Source organism: Pituophis catenifer, unplaced genomic scaffold (assembly GCF_029215685.1).
Source record: "Pituophis catenifer annectens isolate HBS135680 unplaced genomic scaffold, rPitCat1.0.hap2 SCAF_2, whole genome shotgun sequence".
NCBI lineage: Eukaryota > Metazoa > Chordata > Lepidosauria > Squamata > Colubridae > Pituophis > Pituophis catenifer.
Window position 1 is genome coordinate 42,681,037 of NW_027256882.1, and position 21,923 is coordinate 42,702,959.

Sequence of the window (21,923 nt, forward strand, 5' to 3'; positions counted from 1 at the left end):
CCGCGCAGGTAGTGATGGGAGTGTCCCGACGCTCCCATGTCACACCCCTCCTGCGTGACCTGCATTGGCTATCAGTTGCCCTCCGGGTGAGGTTCAAGGTGTTGGTGATTACCTATAAAGCCCTACATGGCTTAGGACCGGGGTATCTGGCGGATCATTTGCAGCCAGCAACAGCTCCCCATCGCCCAGTGCACTCACACAGAGGGCCTACTTGGGGTTCCATTGGCCAAGCAATGTCGGCTGACGGCTCCTAGAGAGCGAGCCTTCTCTGTAGGCGCATCTACCCTCTGGAATCAGCTCCCCTTGGAGCTCCGGGTGGCCCCTGACCTTCGCTCTTTCCGCCGTGACCTTAAAACATGGTTGTTTCGCCAGGCTGGCCTGGACTGAAGGGGCTTTAATGGAAATTTTAGATGCTTTTACTGCTTGAATTTTAATTTGGACTTGTTGTTGCTTATTGCTGTGAGCCGCCCTGAGTCCTTGTGGAGAAAGGGCGGCATATAAGTCCGATAAATGAATAAATAAATAAAATCTCAGGGGATGCCACAAAGAAGAGGGAGTCAGGCTATTCTCCAAAGCACCTGAGGGTAGGACAAGAAGCAATGGGTGGAAACTCATCAAGGAGAGAAGCAAGTTAAAACTAAGGAGAAATTTCCTGACAGTTAGAACAATTAATCAGTGGAACGACTTGCCTCCAGAAGTTGTGAATGCTCCAACACTGGAAGTTTTTAAGAAGAGATTGGACAACCATTTGTCCTGAAATAGTATAGGGTTTCCTGCCTGAGCAGGGGGTTGGACTAGAAGACCTCCAAGGTCCCTTCCAACTCTGTTATTCTATTCCAAAACATCTCTTAATCTGTGGCAGATCAGCAAATAATCCTGGGTACCAAACAGAAAGACCAGGAAGTGGCTGGGTAGGGATTCACGCTCTAGGATGCAGCTAGAGACGGAGCGGGCAAACGCAGAAAGCCGGACATCAATGGAAAGCTTCTGCAAAAAGGAAGAAATAAATTGACAGGAGTTTGCCGCGAAGCCCAGAGCCAAATGTGCACAGGTTGCAAAAAAAGAAAAAAAAGAAAAAGACACCCTTTTGCACGACCGCCCTTCCCTTGGGACGGAGGAATAAATTAGACAGTATCGTCCTGGTTTGCAAGGGAGGGGCTGGAAATCACCTTTCTTTGGCAGCATCTGTTCCAAAAGCGGGAGCGGGAGGGCCCTTTAAACAACGGCCGGCCGCAGCTCTTCGCCGGGTTTGCCGAGCGCCGCTTTTCCTTCGTCCGCGAGTGGGGAAGGGCGGGGCGAAGGATGCAACAAGCGCCGCCCCTTTGGAACGCGGGACCACACGACACACATCCAGAGGGGCGGGGCTTGCATGACGCCGCCAGCGCCGCGTCCGCCATTTTGCTTTTTTTGACCCCACCCGCGGGTGCCCCGCGTTGCCGCTCCTTTGTCCGCCTCGGGGACCCTCCCGGGCTGCCGCGCTCACACGTGCACGTGGATATCGGGGGCGGCGGGTGAGTCGGGGCGAGGCCGGGGGAGGGGCAGGAGCTCTTTCTCGAATGGGACCCTCCACAGCCTTTGTTCTCCCTGCTGGGCTTCCCGAACAGGACTTTTTTTTTGCCCAGGAGCCCTTTTCCTTCATGAGGACTAGGAACCCGTCTTGCTTTCCCTTCCTGGGAGGGCGGGCTCATCCTCTTGGCACCCGTGTCGGGGCTAAAGCGTCACCTGTTCCCCGGCTTCCCTTTCTGAAATACCTGGGGAAAGCCGACCCTGCCTGGAGAGGATGCTCGGAGCGAATGGTGGTCTTTGTCCCACGGCCCCGGGTTGGGAGGGGGGGTGAGATTCGGCGGAAGAGGCTGCAGAGGCAGGAGGACCGCTGACCGAGGCATCCTCAAGGCGGGCTCGGGGCACGTGGGAAGCCCTAGCAGCCTCCTCCTCCTCCTCCTCCTCCTCTTCTTCACCTGCTACTTCCAATCTAGAGAGTACACCGGCGGTTCTTCTTTTTAATTAGAATTTTTTCAATGCAATAAAAATATATCAAAGGAAAAGAAGATCGGAAGTAGGAAAAAGGATAGCGCAGTGCTTCTCAACCTTTTTGAATCCGTGGGACAGATGGATAGATTAGAGATAGATAGATAGATAGATAGATAGATAGATAGATAGATAGATAGATAGATAGATAGATATAGTATAGATAGATATAGTATAGATAGATATAGTATAGAAGATAGATTAGATAGATATGGTATAGAAGATAGATACTGTAGATAGATAGATAAATAGATAGATAGATAGATTGATAGATAGATACTGTAGATAGATATAGGATAGATAGATAGATAGATAGATAGATAGATAGATAGATAGATAGATAGATAGATAGATAGATAGATATAGTATAGATAGATATAGTATAGAAGATAGATTAGATAGATATGGTATAGAAGATAGATACTGTAGATAGATAGATAAATAGATAGATAGATAGATTGATAGATAGATACTGTAGATAGATATAGGATAGATAGATAGATAGATAGATAGATAGATAGATAGATAGATAGATAGATAGATAGATAGATAGATATAGTATAGATAGATATAGTATAGATAGATATAGTATAGATAGATATAGTATAGAAGATAGATTAGATAGATATGGTATAGAAGATAGATACTGTAGATAGATAGATAAATAGATAGATAGATAGATTGATAGATAGATACTGTAGATAGATATAGGATAGATAGATAGATAGATAGATAGATAGATAGATAGATAGATAGATAGATAGATAGATAGATATAGTATAGATAGATATAGTATAGATAGATATAGTATAGATAGATATAGTATAGAAGATAGATTAGATAGATATGGTATAGAAGATAGATACTGTAGATAGATAGATAAATAGATAGATAGATAGATTGATAGATAGATACTGTAGATAGATATAGGATAGATAGATAGATAGATAGATAGATAGATAGATAGATAGATAGATAGATAGATAGATAGATACTGTAGATAGATAGATATAGGATAGATAGATAGATAGATAGATAGATAGATAGATAGATAGATAGATACTTTAGATAGATAGATAGATATAGTATAGAAGATAGATGGATAGATAGATAGATAGATAGATAGATAGATAGATAGATAGATACTGTAGATAGATATAGGATAGATATAGGATAGAAGATAGATAGATAGATACTGTAGATAGATAGATATAGTATAGATAGAAAGATACTGTAGATAGAGATATAGGATAGGATAGATAGATGATAGATAGATAGATAGATCGGTAGATAGATAGATAGATGATAGACAGATAGACAGACAGAAAGAAAGAATTCTTTATTGGCCAAGTGTGATTGGACAGGCAAATTTGTCTTTGGTGTATATGCTCTCAGTGTACACAAGGAGAATAAAATACATTCATCAAGAATAAAAAGATACAACACTTAATGATAGTCAAGGTTATGAATAAACTACCAAATCGTAATAGGAAACAAATAAAAACAATGTAATTGAAAGATACCAGCAACATGGTTATAGTAATAAGTGGAAATAGATACTAGTAAGGAAGAGAAGAATAATAGTAATACAGTCTTAGTAAATTATTTGACAGTGGTGTGGGAATTATGATGCATTATAAAGGGACCTCAAACACTCTGCACATTACAGACACTTTACTGAGAAACAAAAGCTGATCAAAATAAAACTGACTATAATCCCACTTCTTAGTTTAGAACACTGAAAACTGTGATGGGTAATCAACTCCCATTCCCGAAAGTCTGATCAATAGCATAATGTAGCATAATTAATGAACATCTTACATTTGTTTTATAAGTTTGCGTTTTTCTATGCAAGGGAATATATGCAGCAGCTGCAATTCTACAGGTCTCAATAACATCACTCAATTCTTTCTGTTTTTAAAATCATGAATTGGGTTGGGGCCGATCAAAGTCTCTTTAGAGAACAATGGCTGGAGTGGGATCAACTTGAATCCTTAAAAAAAGGCTCATCAAGATGAGATCCAGAATACGTTTAATGAATTTTAAGGACCCAAGGAAACCCACTGAAAGATGGGTTAAAATTTAGGAGTTTAGGAGAACCCTAGATGGTAACAGATGCACTAGGACTCCAGTCTCATCTCCATACTTCTTATTTTACTTTCCAGAATCCATTTTTCTCACTGTAGAAGAAAATGGAGCTGATTCATATAATCTTGTATGTGGATGACTTAAGTGGATAACTTAAGATTAATTTTACTTGCCTTTCCCTTTGAAGTAATAATAAAGTGTCACACTTGGAATAACCTTCATTGGATAGATCATTAGGTAGGTAGGGATTAGAGAATCTCTTTAGTCTTCAATTCAAATACGATAAACTTTGGTTTTGTTGCGTTCCTTTGTTTTTGACAATTTTAAAACCATTATTCATAGTTGCAACATAGCATGCTGCACACACCTTGGAATTGAGGGGTTAGATGTGACTTGGACAGACCCAGATTAAAGGCTTGGCCTTCTTAAATTACAAGGAACATCCACTTCCAGTTTCCTGGAGTTTTGCTGGTTTTTTTTTTTCCTCTAAGTGGCAATTTACGAGAGGGCAGGCTGCTTAGAAAACGGCCAGGATCTGGGCTGCTGTTGTCCTGCCTCTGTCCCCAGCCAGCACAGCAAAGTTGGAAGAGGGACATAAAAGCTATGCAGAGGGGCAAGTGGGGGTGTTGCTGTGTTTGTGTGTGAGAGAGAGAAGGTAGTGTATATTTGCGTCTAGAAATAAAGCAGCAAAGAGATACTGTTCTCCAGTAGGACTCACAGGAAGTACAATAGTTGTTGGAGGAGCAGTAGCAGGAGGGGTAGTAGCAGTGGGGAAGAGTGGAATAGTGGTGAGCAGTGAATATTAGCCTATTAATACTTCTGTGGTGTTGCTTAGGGACCTTTGTTGTTTTGGTCCTCTTGTGTTTTGGAGCTCACTGAGTTACGTATACTTAAAAAGAACTTGTGGCACAATTCCTGAGAGGTTTGCATGTATTATTTATTGGTATTATTTATTTATTGGTTCGATTTATATGCCGCCCTTTTCCGGAGACTCAGGGCGGCTTACAATGCATTAAGCAATAGCCTTCATACTTTTGTATATACCTGCTTAGTAGGGCTTTTGCGCCCCCCCAGTGGTGTTCTTTTTTTATACAAAATCAGCTTATTGCCCCCACAAACCGGGTCCTCATTTTACCTACCTCGGAAGGATGGAAGGCTGAGTCAACCTTGAGCCTGGTGAGATTTGAACTCGCAGTAATTGCAGGCAGCTGGTGTTACTTAACAGTGCTTTAGTCTGCTGCGCCACCAAGGCTCCTTGGTGGGACAATTAGCCTTGGACAGCCTTCAAAAGTCTTTTCAGATGGGGACGTTAACTGTAGGGTTAACTGGGAACTTCAAGTTTCAGTTTTGTGGGGTTTTGGTCCACAAAGCCTAGGTTTTGAATCCTTAATTTAAGGCCCTTCAGGCATTTTCTATCTGGGTTCTGAAGAAGCATCTAAAAACAAAGTTTGTTTATTTCCTGGAAATCAGGGTGGATAAAAATCAATGATTTTTTTTAAAAAATCAAAAAAATCAGATTTTTTTTATTTAAATCGGATTTTTTTTATTTAAATCGGATTTTTTTTATTTTTATCAAATTTATTTTAATAAAAAACTTTTGGGGTAAAAATCTTATCTTAAGATAGTTTTCTATTTAAGATACATAAATAATTTAGTTTATTCAGCATGAAATGGAGCTTAGTTATGTAGCATGAGGCTGTATATTCTGCAACACTGGGACTATCGGTGAGTCAACAGTGGGTCAAAGGAGTAGCAGAGATGACAGTTGCTCTTTCAAAATTATGATTTAAATCGAGTTGATTTAAATCAAGCCTTTTTACTAGTGATTTAAATCATGATTTAAATTGTGATTTAAATCAACTCGATTTAAATCAAATCCACCCTGCTGGAAATGATATCAAACTTTTATTTCATTTCCCCTTCCCTCCATTGTGTTTTTTATGGAATTGTTTTCTTTATTGTCACATCTGTCCTTTGACCCAGACAGTTGCCATTTGAGGGAATGTCTTTTCAAGAAAAAGAAGCCTTTTGGTTGATCCTCATCCACCCAACTGTTTATTCCCTGGCATATTGCAGCTTCTTTTCTGAGCCTCCTAACGATCTTATTTTCTGTTTTAATTTCCAGAGTGAAGTTTTCCCTTCTTGGCCTGCCTGCATCGAGTGGCTGGTCTGGTCTGCACAGCCACTCCAGAGCAACACAGTTACCTGGTAAGGTTGATTCCCCCCCTCCACTCCTCCGGCCGCCCATAGTAATAAAAACGCTCTCTCCCTAACCCAGGGGTCAGCAACCTGTGGCTCTGGAGCCGCATGTGGCTCTTTCACCCCTCTGTTGCGGCTCCCTGTCACTCAAAATATGCGTCACAACCGCCAATGTGCGACACCCGCCAGCACATCATTTATTGAGCTTTTCAACCCCCGGTAGGCCAATCATGGATAAATCCCAAGAAAAGAAAAGTTTCAGAAGAAAACAGAACGTTTAATTCAATTACATATGCTAGTTTTGTGGCCGCTCAAGAAATAGTCAGGCACGGGAAGGGTTTTGTGGCTCCTGGAGTTTTCTTTTCTGTGGGAAACAGGTCCAAATGGCTCTTTAAGTGTTTAAGGTTGCAGACCCCTGCCCTAACCATAACCTGACTGGCATACAGGTAGTCCTCAATTTACAACAATTTGTTTAGTGACCATACAAAGTTACATCAGCATTGAAAACAATGACGTACGACCGTTTTTCACACTTAAGACCATTGCAGCATCCCCATGGTCAAGTGATCAAAATTCATTTCCTTGACATCTGACACGCATTTATGACGGTTACAATGTCCTCCTGGAGTCATGTGATCACCTTTTGCTACCTTCTGACAAGCAAAGTCAATGGGGAAGCCAGATTCACTTAAGAACAGTGTTGTTACTAATTGAACAACTGCAGTGATTCGCTTAACAAATGTTGCAAGAAAGGCCATAAAATGGGGCAAAATTCACTTAACAACTGTCTCTCTTAGCAACAGAAATGTTGAGCTCAATTGTGGTTGTAAATACAGGCCATCCCAACGATGCCCTTGAAGTGATGTCCCCATGCCTGGAGGCCGTGCGGATCTGGATGGGGAATAACAGGCTTCGTCTCAACCCTTCCAAGACCGAGTGGCTGTGGCTTCCGGCGTCCCAATATAGCCAGCTGGTGCCATCGCTGACTATTGGGGGGGAGTTATTGGCCCCCACAGATAGGGCTCGCAACTTGGGCGTCCTCCTGGATGCACGGCTGTCTTTAGAAGAGCATATGACGGCCGTGGCCAGGGGGGCTTTTTATCAGGTCCGCCTGATTCGCCAGTTGCGTCCCTTTCTGGATCGGGACTCCTTACGCACAGTCACTCAGGCACTTGTCACTTCCTGCCTGGACTACTGCAATGCTCTCTACATGGGGCTCCCCTTGAGGAGCACCCGGAGGCTCCAACTGGTGCAGAATGCGAGGGGGCACTCCCATGTGACACCTCTCCTGCGTGAGCTGCATTGGCTTCCAGTTGTCTTCCGGGTGTGCTTCAAGGTGTTGGTTACCACCTTTAAAGCACTCCATGGCATAGGACCTGGGTATTTGCAGGACCGCCTTCTGCCGTCGATAGCCTCCCACCGACCAATACGCGCCCACAGAGAGGGACTCCTTAGGGTGCCGTCAGCCAGGCAATGTCGGCTGGCGACCCCCAGGGGGAGGGCCTTCTCTGTGGCAGCTCCTGCCCTCTGGAACGATTTGCCCCCGGAGATACGAAGGATATCGGATCTCCGGGTCTTTTGCCGTGCCCTGAAAACTTTTCTTTTCCATCAAGCAGGGCTGGCGTGAACCCCCTCCCCCTTTTTTTAGTCTTTTTAGTTTTTTAGTTTTAAATTGTCATGGGGTTTTAAATTGAATTGTTTTAAATTGGGCCAGTTATATAATTCTTTTAACAATTTTAAATTTTGTATCTGCATGTGTTTTAGCTCTGGCTGTTAACCGCCCTGAGTCCACTAGGAGAAGGGCGGTATACAAATTTAGATAGATAGATAGATAGGTAGGTAGGTAGGTAGGTAGGTAGGTAGGTAGGTAGGTAGGTAGGTAGATAGATAGATAGATAGATAGATAGATAGATAGATAGATAGATAGATAGATAGATAGATAGATAGATAGATGTCTACCTGTATTTCTCCTTGCTGGGCATCCTAAGCCTATCCTACATGCCTCTCTCCCTGCTGTTGTCTGCTGGATGGAAGACTACTTTCCATTCCCCTCATTATCTTGCCCCAACCAGGCACTTATTGTTCTGGATAGCCTCCTGCTAAGCTGAGGGAGAAGCTGTCTCAGAAGAATTCCAGGCCTCTGGAGAGCCACACCAGACAAAACAAGCAAACTTGGCAAGAATAAGCAGAAAAAGACTGCCTGGCTGATCTGAGTTAACAGTGTCTCAAAACCAGATTCTTCGAAAGGGCATTTTGTCCTATTGGGTCCCGTTTCCCTTTCCAGACTGTTAAATACTCTCCTCTCTTTTCTTTTCACATTCTGACTTTTGCCATGCATGCACGCATACACAAACACACAGTCTTACTCCCCAACTAAATACATGTATTTTGGAAAGGAAGGTTTTTCATGTTTTATTAATTGTATTAAACTTACCAAAATATGAAATAAAAGTGAAAATGAAGAGAGTGGGGAAAAGGGGAGGAGAGAAGTGTGGGATAAAGGAGGGGGGAGTATTAACTTCCAACTCTTTTCAATGCAGGTAATAACACTACAGCCTCAACTTTTGTGAATTTAATATATACTAATCATTTCTATAACAACAAACTTACCTAATCAGCAAATCCCAAATTCAGAGTTCCAATTTTTCTGTCTTGAGCATAAAAGTAGAAACAAAATTGGATGTGTGTTTTTTCTTTAATTGAAGCAATTAATTTGCCTATCTCTGCTAGCTCTGTCAAGTTTTCCAGCCATTCTTCCATTGTAAGATGCTTGTTTCATTCTCATATGATTGTGAATTAAAAGGAGCATGTAGAAAATTACTTCTGAATAAAACTAATTGGGGAGTCAGGTGGCATGTAAATTTAATCAATATAAAATGTGAAAAATTAAGTTCATTTTGCAGTACTGAGATGAAAACTACTAAAAAAAAACCTTAGCAATCACTCATCTGTATTTCAGTGTATATGAATAAAATCACAAGAAATTATTAAGGAACAATTAACAGCAGAAATGTCTGTTTCACTAGGAAAATAACTTCACTATTTTTATATTCCTTTTTTTTTTTTTTTTGGAATCAGTTTCTGTTCCATTCATTGCCTCTCATCATTCTTTTTTTCCTCATAGGAATGGAGATTGGAACTCTTTACAGGAAGCGCAAAACAGTTGAAGAAGAAACAGTGCAGAAGAAAAGAAGAAATGAGGAAGAAAATAGCAGCTCCTGTTCGGACTCACCAGCAGAATATGAATGCATCATGGATGGTTTGGAATTTGCTGTTCATCCTTATGATATTGGGTTGTACGTGAACTCGCCCACTCCTCTCACAGATGATCAGAAGTATAATCTTCTTGTGAATACCTTCACACCAGCACATGATTATAATTTCAAGGGAGATTCAACAGGAATACGCAGCTTTCGTCACATATGGTTAATTAGATACTCACCCTGGCTTTGCTACTCTTCCTATTTGAAAGGACCATTCTGTAAATACTGCATCGTCTTCCCACAACCTGATCTTTGTGGGAGACAGGGGGGTTTCATCATGGTGCCCTTTGTGAGGTACAACGATTTTCACGTCTGTGCAAAAAAACACATGTCCAGCGCATGGCACAAGAGTGCCGAAATCGATGCAACTAACTTCTTAACCAGCAGGAACGTCTTCGAAACAAACTTTGCTTGTCAGCTTGACAGCAGCATTAACCGGATAGTCAATGAAAATCGTAAAAAACTGCACTCGATCTTGTCAACCATCATATTTTGTGGCACCCACGACATTCCTTTACACGGGGAAACAAGAAAAACCGGGAACATGAAGAGTCTCTTGGCGTTTCGCGTTGAAGCTGGAGATGTGACGCTAAGAGAACATCTAGAGAATGAGGCAGGGAATGCTCGGGACACGTCCGCCCAGATAGAAAATGAACTGATTAAGCTGTGCGTGGATGCCATTAGAGAAGAGATCGTTTCTGCCGCCAATGGCTCCGCTGGGTTTTCGGTTCTTGTGGGCGAAAGCACTGAGATCTCTGGGGAGGACCATGTGTCACTCGGCATACGTTTTGTTGACACGACTGGCGCTAAACCTCAAGTTCGAGAGGAGTTCCTTGGTTTTGCAGCACTGAAGGGATGGGACGCTACCTGCACTGCTGAAACCATCATTGAGGAGTGCACCAAGTATGGTTTAAATCTTGAAAAATTATGCGGCCAAGGGTATGACGGATGCTCTAGATTGGCTGGGAGAGAGGGTGGTGTGCAAGCTAAAATAAAAAGTAGGTACCCCAAGGCTACTTTGGTTCACTGCGCGGCACACACACTCAACCTGGTTGTGAATGACTCAAATGCTGTACCTGAGATAAGGAATGCGGTTGGCACAATCAAAGCTATCCTTCGCTTTTTCCGTGAGAATTTGAGCAGAAGAAACTCTATTCAGGCAGTTCCGTCGCTGGGTGAAGCACTTTGGACTGCAAAATACAAGCACGTCAGGTTTTTTTCCAAGAATTTTGTACAGATCTTTGATCAGTTAAGAAACCTGGCTGCTACAGCTTCAGGTCAAACCTGCCAGGATGCGTACCAATTATACTGTGCTTCAGGAACACCTAATTTCCTCTTTTGCCTTGTTATCATGTCAAACTATTGCACTAAATTAGAGTCAGTGACCCAAGCTCTGCAGACTGTTCAGCTTGATATGATGAAAGTGTATGAACACATCCAAGAGCTCTTAACTGTCTTTCGTGGCCACAGAGAAAAAGCAGAGGAGCACTTCAAGGGAATTCTTTCGGAAGTTCGAGAACTAGCAGACAAATTGGATATTGACTTGCGTATTCCCAGACAGAGCGACTTGCAAAGGAACTCAAATGCCAGTGTCCCAACTGAGGAGGAATATTTCCGCCAGTCACTCTATATACCCTACTTGAACTCGGTAATCTCATGGCTGGAAAGACGGTTTCCTCCAGAAAGCAAGGCGGTTTTTGGAATCTTTTCGCTTCATCCCCAAAAAATGGCTAAAGTTGGCCTTGAGACGTTGAAAGCGCAGATGGAAAAAATCAGTGAATTATATGAAATTGAAAATTTGGAAACTGAAACAATCACCTGGTTTGAAAAGTGGTTGGGGACAAAGGAAGAAAGGGTTGAAAATGGGGGGAATGGACTTCTGGATTTGCTGCAATACATTGACCAATATCCTTCGATTCAACAAGCCATCTCAATTGCTCTGGCATTGCCAGTAACAACTTGTACAATGGAAAAATCATTCAGTACAATGAGAAGGGTAGAAACATTGTTGACGTCAACAGTGGTAGATGACCAATTGTCTGGACTTTGCATGATGAGTGCTCATCGGGTAAAAATTAATGAAAATAAGGATGTATTAGTCCAAAAAGTGATTGACAGATTTGGAGAAGATAACAGACGTTTACAATTTGTCTTTGAAAAATAACTGGTTGACTATTTTTTAATTATTTTTATAAAGAGAGAGGAATATAAGGAGGAAAAAAAGCATAAAAAGACTAAAATGTAAGTGGCAGAATTACAGATGGCAATTCAACAAATCCAGAATATAATAAAGATGATTATGTTCCAGTATATAATTAGAGACATGATATAAAATATATCATCCATTTTCTAAACATTCAATGCCTGTATTGAGGTGTAAACTGAAAATACTTGATTAATACAGTGTACATCACTAGGAAAAATTATCAACAAGATTAAGTCAAAAGTTTTCCATCAAATGTTAACATATAAAGTGTCTATATAAGAAACCCTAATGTTTCCATAATGTCTGCTCATAAATTTTCTAATTTGGGAATGGAAGTGTCGATTTAGTGTTAATTCTAATTATGCTGGATCGATGCTGGTCTATAAGCATAACACATTTTATTGGATTGCACTTTTATGTTCTTCTTAGCGTACTGCAGTGAAATTACATCCATGTTTACTAAGAAATAAGCTGTATTGAATTCAATAGGATTTATTTCCAAATGATTACAGTAGCTGTCTAAAGGATTGGACTCTGTCATGACTTAGTTTGAATTGTTCCTGTGAGTCTGCTCTAAAGAGAATGAACTTTGGATGCATCTGTTGGTTGCTTTTTAAGAATAGATATAGTGTCTGTTTTGCCCTGGGGGGGGTGGGGGCGGGGGGGGGAGAGCATATTTTAGCTAAAATAATTCTTAGTGTAGTGGTCAGTATCTGCTGTGTCATTTCAAATTGTTTTGTATCTGTCCATAGGAATCTCTCCCTCTCTCTCTCTCTCCCCCTCCCTCCCTCCCTCTCTCTTTGATCCAACCTCATTTTCTCCGAATTAATGAAATAGACAAAGGATTTCAAATGGGAGAGCAGAAAACTACCCTTGGCTTTTCAAACAGAGCTTTTTTGAAAAAAATGGAAGTCATTCAGACAAAAAGAGAATCTTCCCCATATTATGAATATTCTGTATTCTTATGCGTGCTCTAAGAATATCATGCGTAGATTGCAAAAAATCCAGGGCATCTGCAGATGGCAAGAAAGCTATAGAGAACTCTGGTTGATTATTGAGGTGGCCATTCAGACTTTTGCAACCGATCTCATAGCCTTAATGTACAGGAAACAGCTTCTGCCTGTGTGTGCTCCTCCTTTTGCTTTTTTACAGTAAGCCAAATACAGTTCATTTTATTTGAATATTACTGTGGTGGATTATGTGACTCATCATCAAGAACGCTGTAAAACAAGTTATATACAAACATAGTTTCATGTGATTCCAGCCAACATGTAGACTTCAAGAAGAGTAATTTTAGAGAAAGAAAATGGCAAACCAAGAACTAACCGAGCTCAAGTGGTTTCTTTAAGATTTCAGTGTGTTGTCTTTTCAGTAAACAGGAAAATGGGATTCCTTGGCTAAAATATGATTGTCCATGAGTAACTATGACATGAGATCAGAGTTATCTTCCTAACAGCTTGCCAACATTTCATAAATGAAAAGAGGAAGCTACCAGATCATACCTGAGGTCTATCCCATTTTTTATTGTTTCTTATCTTAGGTGACCCTTTTGTATTTGCACTGCAACAAATCTGCTGAGATAGGGCAACTTAGAGAGTAGAGGCTACAAACTAAATAACCTTTTTTTTTAAATTGGGCAAGAATTGTCACAATGTTATTCTCCTTTCCTTTGTAAAGTTATTGGACAGCTTTGCTAGTCTAGGTGATTTGGCAAAGTTTGGATGAGTTTGTGTGATTCCTCTTACAAGGTTGCCGAGACTTGGCATCCTTCAAAAAGAGATTGTTTCCTATTAAGGTTGGAGAAGATTGGGGGGGGGGGACCCCTATCATTTTCATTATAAAAAGTACTGCTCTGTGCTGATCTATCAGAATCATGTTTTCTCTTGGTTGATTGGAAGAGAGTTTGAGCTGCTCTGCAACTAAAAGGAATCAGGAATTAAAATAATGGGGAGCTGGAGGGCCGAATGTCAACCTCTTTTTCCAAAACACCCAAAGGCCAGACATGGAATAATGGATGGAAACTGATCAAGGAGATTCAACCTAGAAATAAGGAGAAAATTTCTGACACTGAGAGCAATCAACCAATGGAACAGCTTTGCCTTCAGAAGTTGTGGGAGCTTCATCCCTGAAAGCTTTTAAGGAGACTGGACTGCCATCTGTCAGAAATGGTGTGTCGTCTCCTGCTTGGGTAGGGGGTTGGACTAGATGACTTACAAGGTCCCTTCCAAATGTGTTATTGTTATTTTAGAAATGGGCATCCTGTAGGCTGCCTAATAACCCTTCCCAGATGTCTTAAGTCTGCATAGCAAAATATTGGTTGCAAATTGGGTATTTTTTTTTCTTTGCTCCCACTCCAATTGTATTTTTAACCTTACATTCACACACACAATTACAAACACAGAGACATTTCACTGCTTAAGGACTCTGAAACCTGATGAATATGGGAACAGGGTTTGCCTCTTAGCCCCATGGAAATTTCTACAAAAGGTTCTTCGGAAGGCTAACTAATCAGCATTCAATAACTGCAATAAATAGTAATCTAGAAAGATTTTCTTTGAAAAGTGAAAGACCGATTTTCTCTCTTCAAAAAACAGGTCTCATTTCAGAAAATGTTGAAGATGGAGCATTTGTATATTATAATACTGGGTTTTAGGTTTGGGAAGAGTGTTAATGTAGATTTATTTTTCTTTTATCTTTTTCCTTGGTCCCTTGGAGTCAGTCTTGACTCCTGGCAACTACTTAAACAAATCCCTGTAGTTTTATTCCATGGATATTTTAATGTTAGTAGAGCTCATTGTTAGTTGTTAACCCTGATGGCAGTTTGGCTGTCTCTAAAGGCCACCCGCTGGGAGACTAAAATTTTATGTTCCACCTTAATCCTAAAAATTGTAGTATTATACAGGCAAAATGACTAAATTACAAATTCCCAGGCAACGCTGAGCTCATTGGTATGGGTGAAGGTGACTCCACTTCCTTTGAATATCTGTATTTCTCAATCTGGGCAATTTTAATATGTGTGGACTTCAACTTCCAGAATTCCCCAGCAAGGTTGGTTGGGGAATTCTGGGAGTTGAATCAACACATTTTAAAATGGCTAAGGATGAGAAACGTGGATAAACACAAGGAAAAGGGAGGGAGAAGCCGCAGAAGAGAGAGCAGTTGTATAGCACAATTCTCTCAGAATCTCCTGACTCGCTTTTATGATTGAGGGCTACTTGAAGGATTTAGCAAATCTGGAGAAATCAAATTCAGAATTTGGATATTATTACTATTACTTCTGATTCTGTTTTTGGAAAACATCAGAATAAAAAGAAAAAAAACAATCATCCTATGTTGGGATGGGGGGGGAAGAGAAGGAAATTGGTGATTTAGCCGAATGAGTGGTGATAAGCAAACATTATCAGGGATTATGCCAAACAAAAGGGGTCTTGCTGTGAACTCAACAGCAGGAAGATTTGGCTAATTAAACAACAGATCTTCCTGAGGAGTCAGTCTCTCCTTCCCCCCCACCCCCTCTCTCTCACACACACAAAGATACATATAAGATACCATTCAACACTGCAGAATTACTAGGTATACAGATGTATGCCATTGCAGGTCCAAATCAGCAGAGGTTGGTTTTGATGTCCTGTTCTATTGTATGGCTCCTGCCTTCAGGTGATCGCTGTACTTTTAAGTAGAAATGAAGAGAATGGGATAGCTTCTCAGAAAGGAGGTAGGATCAAGATACTTGAGAGCGCCTTGCCAGAGCTTCAACCAGGGAGAATGCTTTCACCAAGCTGGAATGGGGCCTTTCAGCTTCAGGTCAGCTTTATAAGGCATGTGTGAAAGCTTCCCTTCCTGGTTGGGACATAGGCATCCAAATAGCTAAAGCCCTCCCACCTCTCAGTGTTTTCCACCCAGAGGGATCTGTCTCTGTTTGCAGTAAAATATGGTTTGTTGTTGTTAGTTGTAAAGTCCTATCCGACCCATCGCGACCCCATGGGCAACGTTCCTCCAGGCCTTCCTATTCTCTACCATCCTCTGGAGTCCATTTAAGCTCATGCCTACTGCTTCAATGACTCCATCTGACCACCTCGTTCTCTGGAGTCCCGTTCTTCTTTTGCCCTCAATCTTTCCCAGCATTAGGCTCTTCTCCAGTGTGTCCTTCCTTCTCATTAGGTGGTCACAGTATTTGAGTTTCATCTTCAGGATCTGCCCTTCTAAAGAGCAGTCAGGATTGATCTCCTCTAGGACTGACCGGTTCGATTGCCTTGCAGTCAAGGGACTCGCAGGAGTCTTCTCCAGCACCATAGTTCAAAGGCCTCAAATTTTTGGCGCTCAGCCTTCCTTACGGTCCCAACTTTCACAGCCATACATTGCAACAGGGAAAACCATAGCCTTGACTATACGCACTTTTGTTGCCAAGGTGAGTCTCTGCTTTTTAGTATGCAAAAAATATGGTTGATTAATCAGCATAATCCAGAGGGAAGACAAAGCATTGAGAGATGTGGAAAATTCAGGATCGATTTTCCTACTTGACCATTTATATTTTTACCTAAATAAACCATGATGACTGCATTCACAGAACATAATCAACAGGAAAGCAAAGTATACTGTGGCTACTGTGAGAATGAAACCAGCCTATCAAGAAGATCTTGAGAATGACTTCATGGATCTGTTGATTCTTGAGCCTCTACACTTGCATTGTTGCCTATTTGTTGATGGGAAAAAATAGCTCAACCTTGGCTGTGTAGATACTGCTGTGGACAAAGAATCGCATTGTGAAGTCTTAAGACAAACCTTTTGATCAATGTATGCAAAGCTAACATCACACTCGTTTCCATTTCTAGATCTGCTCTAGAATTACAAATACAGGAATTTTTATACTAGAGCATACTAGTATAATTTGTATACCAGAGCAAGCATTCAAATAGCAAAGAATGACCTGGAATTGGCCAACATGATGTGTGTTTTTAATTTAAATATATATTTTTTTGCCAGAAATAGGCTATAGGGTGCTGTCAAACAAGCATGTTTAGCGGCACTTGCAACTTGAGTGGGGAATTGTACAATATATTTACAGCTTCATTTTTTAATTAAATTGTAAAAAAAAAAAAAAGCTTTCGTAATTTTGCATAGACGTTTGCAATGGAATATTTCAATAGAAGAGAACAGCTCAGGATTGAACTGTGGGGTCCTTGCTGCTCTCTGAGTTGGTGGTTTTGTTGCAGACACTTCATGAACTACATGACATCATCAATACAAGTAAGGATCCAGAATCTACTGGATTGGTTTCTGTAATCTCCAGGTAACCCATTCAAGGGCTGTCAAGAATACAGCCAGACATGCCTAGGGGCTACAGCAGCAAACTCCCACACTCTGACATCCTGAAGATGCAGCTCCTTCCACATCCAAAGCACTCCCAGACCTGCACAGATTTAGGCCATCGTCCTAATCAAAAGCTTCCAAGAAGGAATGGCTCCACCCGTCACCAGGTAAAACCACACCCACTTTTCAGCATCTCTCTCCAGGGAAGGGGCAGTTTTCACTCACATAACAAAATTCCCCTTTTCTTAGCAGGGCTCCAGAGCCCTTAGTAGAGTGGTGTCAAACTCAAGGCTGGATCCGGCCTGCAGGGTGCTCAGATCTGACCCACGGGACCAGCCCATGGTGCCTCTGCCAATGAAAACGGAGTTCTGTTTTCACTGGCAGAGTGCTCGGGCCACCACAGGTGCCCCCGACACGAGTGATGTTGAGCTGGCCACACCCACCCCGGCCACGCCCACCCAGCCCCTCAAGGTCAAACACAACCCTGATGCAGCCCTCTATTTATTTATTTATTTTATTTTTTATTTATTTTATTAAATTTCTATACTGCCCTTCTCCCGAAGGACTCAGGGCGGTGAACAGCCAGAAGATAAAACACAGGAAATACAAAATCTAAAATAAATTAAAACAAATTAAATAAATTAAATAATAATTTAATTCATTAAAAAATAATGAAATTGAGTTTAACACCCCTGCTTTAGTATCTGCCAGACTACTAATAAGAACATGTATTTCCAACTAGCCGGCATATTCATAGTATGAAATCTATGTACTCTTCAAAGTCCACCTTTTCTAATTCTATCCTTTTAATGGATCCAAAATGGGAGGATATTCTGTTCTAAGGCTTCGAATTTTGAGAGTCAGAGCCATCAAGACATCTTGATGAGAGGCACAAAATGAGAGAGGCACAAAATGAGAGAGGCACAAAATGATTAAAAAGCAGCATTATGTTCTGGTCCAGCACTTCTGGAACTTAAAATGACTTAATTGTTGCTTTATATTGTAGTCTATTCCATCCTTCTGATTTTGCAGAAGTAAAATAAACTACATTTCTTTGGTGCATACACTTGATCTTCACATTGTTTCCTTCTCAGGTAAGCGTAAGCAGTGTATGTGGACTACGAAAATATGGTACAGGTAGTCCTTGACTTATGACCATTCATTTAGTGACTTTGAAGTTACAAAGGCACTGAAAAAATGACTTATGACTTATGATTTTCATACTTAAAATCATTGCAGCATCCCCATGGTTATGCAATCAAGATTTGAACACTTGAAAACTGGCACGTATTTATAACAGTTGCAGTATCCCGGAGTCATGTGATAATCATTTGTATCTTTCCCAGCCAGCTTTCAATAAGCAAAGTCAATGGAGGAAGCCAGATTTGCTTAATGACCAAGTGATTCACTTAACAACTGCAGATTCATTCAACTGTGGCAAGGAAGGTCGTAAAATGGGCAAAAATTACTTAAAATTGTTTTAATTAGCAACATAAATGGTGGGCTCAATTGTTGTCATAAGCCAAGGACTATCTGTACTATAAGGAGATATTAAAAAAGAATAAGATGAGGAAAAGAAGATATAGGTAAAGGTTCCCCTCGCACACATGTGCTAGTCGTTCCTGACTCTAGGGGGCAGTGCTCATCTCCGTTTCAAAGCTGAAGAGCCAGCACTGTCCGAAGACGTCTCTGTGGTCATGTAGCCGGCATGACTAAACGCCAAAGGCGCACGGAATGCTATTACCTTCCCACCAAAAGTCCCTATTTTTCTACTTGCATTTTTTACGTGCTTTCAAACTGCTAGGTTGGCAGAAGCTGGGACAAGTAACGGGAGCTCACCCCGTTATGCGGCACTAGGGATTCGAACCGCTGAACTGTCGACTTTTTGATCGACAAGCTGTGTCTGAGCCACCGCATTCCTCGAAAGAAGAAGAGTGAAGATATATATGTATAAATATTTTATATATATAAATATTTTTATATCTATCTATCTATACATACACCTCTCTCTCTCTCTCTCTGTACGCATGTGCGCAAGTGCAAGGGTCAAGAAGTTTGCCTCAAGAGTGTGTATGTGTTTGTGTGTGTGTGTACACAAAGACATCCCCCAACCTTAAAGCCTCTTCTTTTTTCTCTTAGGCCATTCATCCTTGAAGCAAACTCTTCTTGTTCCTTGCACACTCCTTAAATATCCCATTCCCACACAATTAAGATTCCTCTTTTTCCTAAAGAACCCACTTCCATTACAATGTCCTTCTACTCAAAACTTTTTCCACTTCTTTCAGCAGGCATCCCCTTACAGCAAACCACCAATTACCCACCATCTTTCCAACCCATTTGCACATCTTCACACTCCTCCATCAATGAGATCTTTAAATCAACACCCTCGTCGTTTTTCTCCTCTAAGGGGACCATTTATCAGTTCGCAGTGTTTAGCAGGCTCCTGCTCTGGAGAGCTGCAAGACACACACACACACACACAAAATAAAACACAACCCAAATTCCAAGGTACCGCATTTCAGATTCCCCCCTCCCCCCCCCCGGGCCAGTCTTGAATGAAAAAGGAGAGGCCCGTCAGTGACAGATTTAAGCTTAAATTCTTACACGTGAATGTGATGTGATAGGTGAATGGGGAATATCAAATTGTCGAGGAGGGGGGTAGGGAGGAAGGAGAGGGGCTTTTCAATCGCAGGACCCCAGCCTCCCCACATATATTAAGCTTCGCCGGGGTGTCCTGCTCTCTTTCTGGACTCGCTCTCTTTGCCCACCGCGGGCGGGCCCTATCGTTTTTTTTTCCTTCATGAGGACTAGGAACGTGTCCCGCTTTCCTACCTGGGAGGACCTGCTCCGCTTCTGAAATCGGTGGTGGGTCTGGGGTCGTCTACGCTCGGGTCCCTTTTTTCGGGGCGTCCGATACCCCGATCGCCTGGGAAAAGCCGGCCTGAGCGGGGAAATTCCCGGAGCGACTTGGTTTTTTGACCGACGGCAAAGGAGGATTTCGCGCAGGAGGCTGCCGAGGCAGGAAGAGCTATAAGCGGCCCTGGGACACGTGGGTGGTGGGACCGGAGCCCCTGGGAAAACTCCGGGAAAAGATCTGGCCAAGGGCTGCAGCTTAGCCTTGATTTTCCTTTCCTAGCAAGAGCCTCGACGGCGGCGGCGGCGGCGGCGGCGGCCAAGAGACCTATAGGATCGGCCTGGCGCGTTCGGCTCGTTGAGGCGGGTCCGGTTCCCCGAGCCACGAAAGGCCCCCGAAGTGGCATCCTCGGATCTGTCGGGTGAGGATTGTTATTCCTACATCGGGAGAAGTGTTTGGACTCGGCGGAACTCCCCGCCACAAGAAGCGGCTTTCCTCTTTTCTCTCTTCAAACTTAAAAAAAGCGCGAAAGCTCAATCGGAGAAAACGGCGGGGGCTTTTTGCCTGGAAAGCTGAACCAATCCGACTTTCTGTCGCCAATTGATTTGAAATCAAATTCCTTAACGAAAAACCGAGTGATCCTTTACAGGGCCCAGCGGGAGGGGGATCACTCGAAATTCATGAAATTCGGAGTGGGGGGGCTTTCCAACGCAGTTTTCTGGATTTCTTTCTTTTGGTCAGGTAAAGAAAGAGTAAGAACCCCATTTTTTAATTTTATTTTATTTTATTTTACTAATTAATTAATTAATTAATTATTGGTCCTGCTCTAGGCCTCTGTGGTAAAAGTCTTTTAATCCATGAATATCTGAAAAATCTTTTTTTCTCTCTCTGAATAGCAAACTGCATGAATTGCTCTATTCAGAAGTAAATCTGCTTCCAGTCCCTACTCAGGTCTATGCCTAAATAATATGCCTCATCATATTCTGAAATAAAAGCTTAAAATTTTGCGGATTTTTACTTAGGTGGATTTTACATACGCTGAGACTTTCCCCAATTGGAGTAAGACCTAGTGAAGAACCATGCCTAATTCTCTTTTTTTTCTTCTTTCTCCTTTCCAGGGTTGACATTTATATGATAAATTATTCAAATTACAATTCAACCTTATTGAATTAAGGGCAGCTAAACTATAAAGTAAGCACGTGTAGGAGTGAAGAAGTCATAAAGTGCTGCTACTGTCCATATTTCTTGTGGTTTTTACATTGTTTGGGTGGAAATTCATACATTTGGATGGCACTACAACATTAATAATAACGGATGTAATTTCCAAAATGTATAGCTCTTGAAAGCAAGTATACATGAATTGTGTTGTGGAATAATAAATAGTCATAATAATATTGTGGGGTTTGGTATCTCCACATAAACAAAAAGAATTAATGGTCTGTTTCCCTAGAGCCCTGTTGATGGATTTATCTTCGCCTACAGCTATGGCTGTTGAAAAGTCCCACGTTCAGGTAAGACTGCTCTGAGGATGAAAAGGTTTTGCCTTTCATCAGTTCTCCTTTTGCACATAGGAAAGTGGGTCAAAACCAGGTATTTTTTATATTAGATTTTTATCCTGCCTTTATTACGTTATAAGTATCTCAAGGCAGCAAATGTTCCTTCCTCCTCTTATTTTCCCCACAAAACAGTCCTGTGAAGGTGGGTTGGGCTGAGAGAGAAGGACTAGCCCAAAGTCTCCCTGTTGGCTTTTATACCTAAGGCAGGACTAGAACTCACAGTCTCCTGGTTTCTAGGACAGACACTTGATGATGCGCCCTTGATACAGGTAGTCCTCGACTTAAGATCACAACGGAGCCCAAATTTTCTCTTGCTAAATGAAAACATTTGCTAAGTGAATTTTGCCCCATTTTACGACCTTTTTTACCAAAGTTGTTAAGTGAATCACTGCAGTTAAGTTAGTAATATGGTTGTTAAG

At 41.6% G+C, this 21,923-nt stretch overlaps 1 protein-coding gene across 1 annotated transcript; it reads left to right on the forward strand.

The window, feature by feature from the left end:
• Positions 1–1,426: 1,426 nt before the first annotated feature.
• Positions 1,427–11,895, forward strand: LOC139309433 (52 kDa repressor of the inhibitor of the protein kinase-like). Its single transcript, XM_070933501.1, has 3 exons — positions 1,427–1,511; positions 6,242–6,324; positions 9,440–11,895. Exon 3 carries the CDS (start codon positions 9,442–9,444, stop codon positions 11,740–11,742), a length of 2,301 nt encoding a protein of 766 aa, XP_070789602.1. The 5' UTR covers positions 1,427–1,511; positions 6,242–6,324; positions 9,440–9,441; the 3' UTR covers positions 11,743–11,895.
• Positions 11,896–21,923: the final 10,028 nt, after the last annotated feature.

What these genes read in the sequence shown, in the direction of transcription:
- LOC139309433 (XM_070933501.1), top strand. Translation starts at nt 9,442, where the DNA reads ATGGAGATTGGAACTCTTTACAGGAAGCGCAAAACAGTTGAAGAAGAA.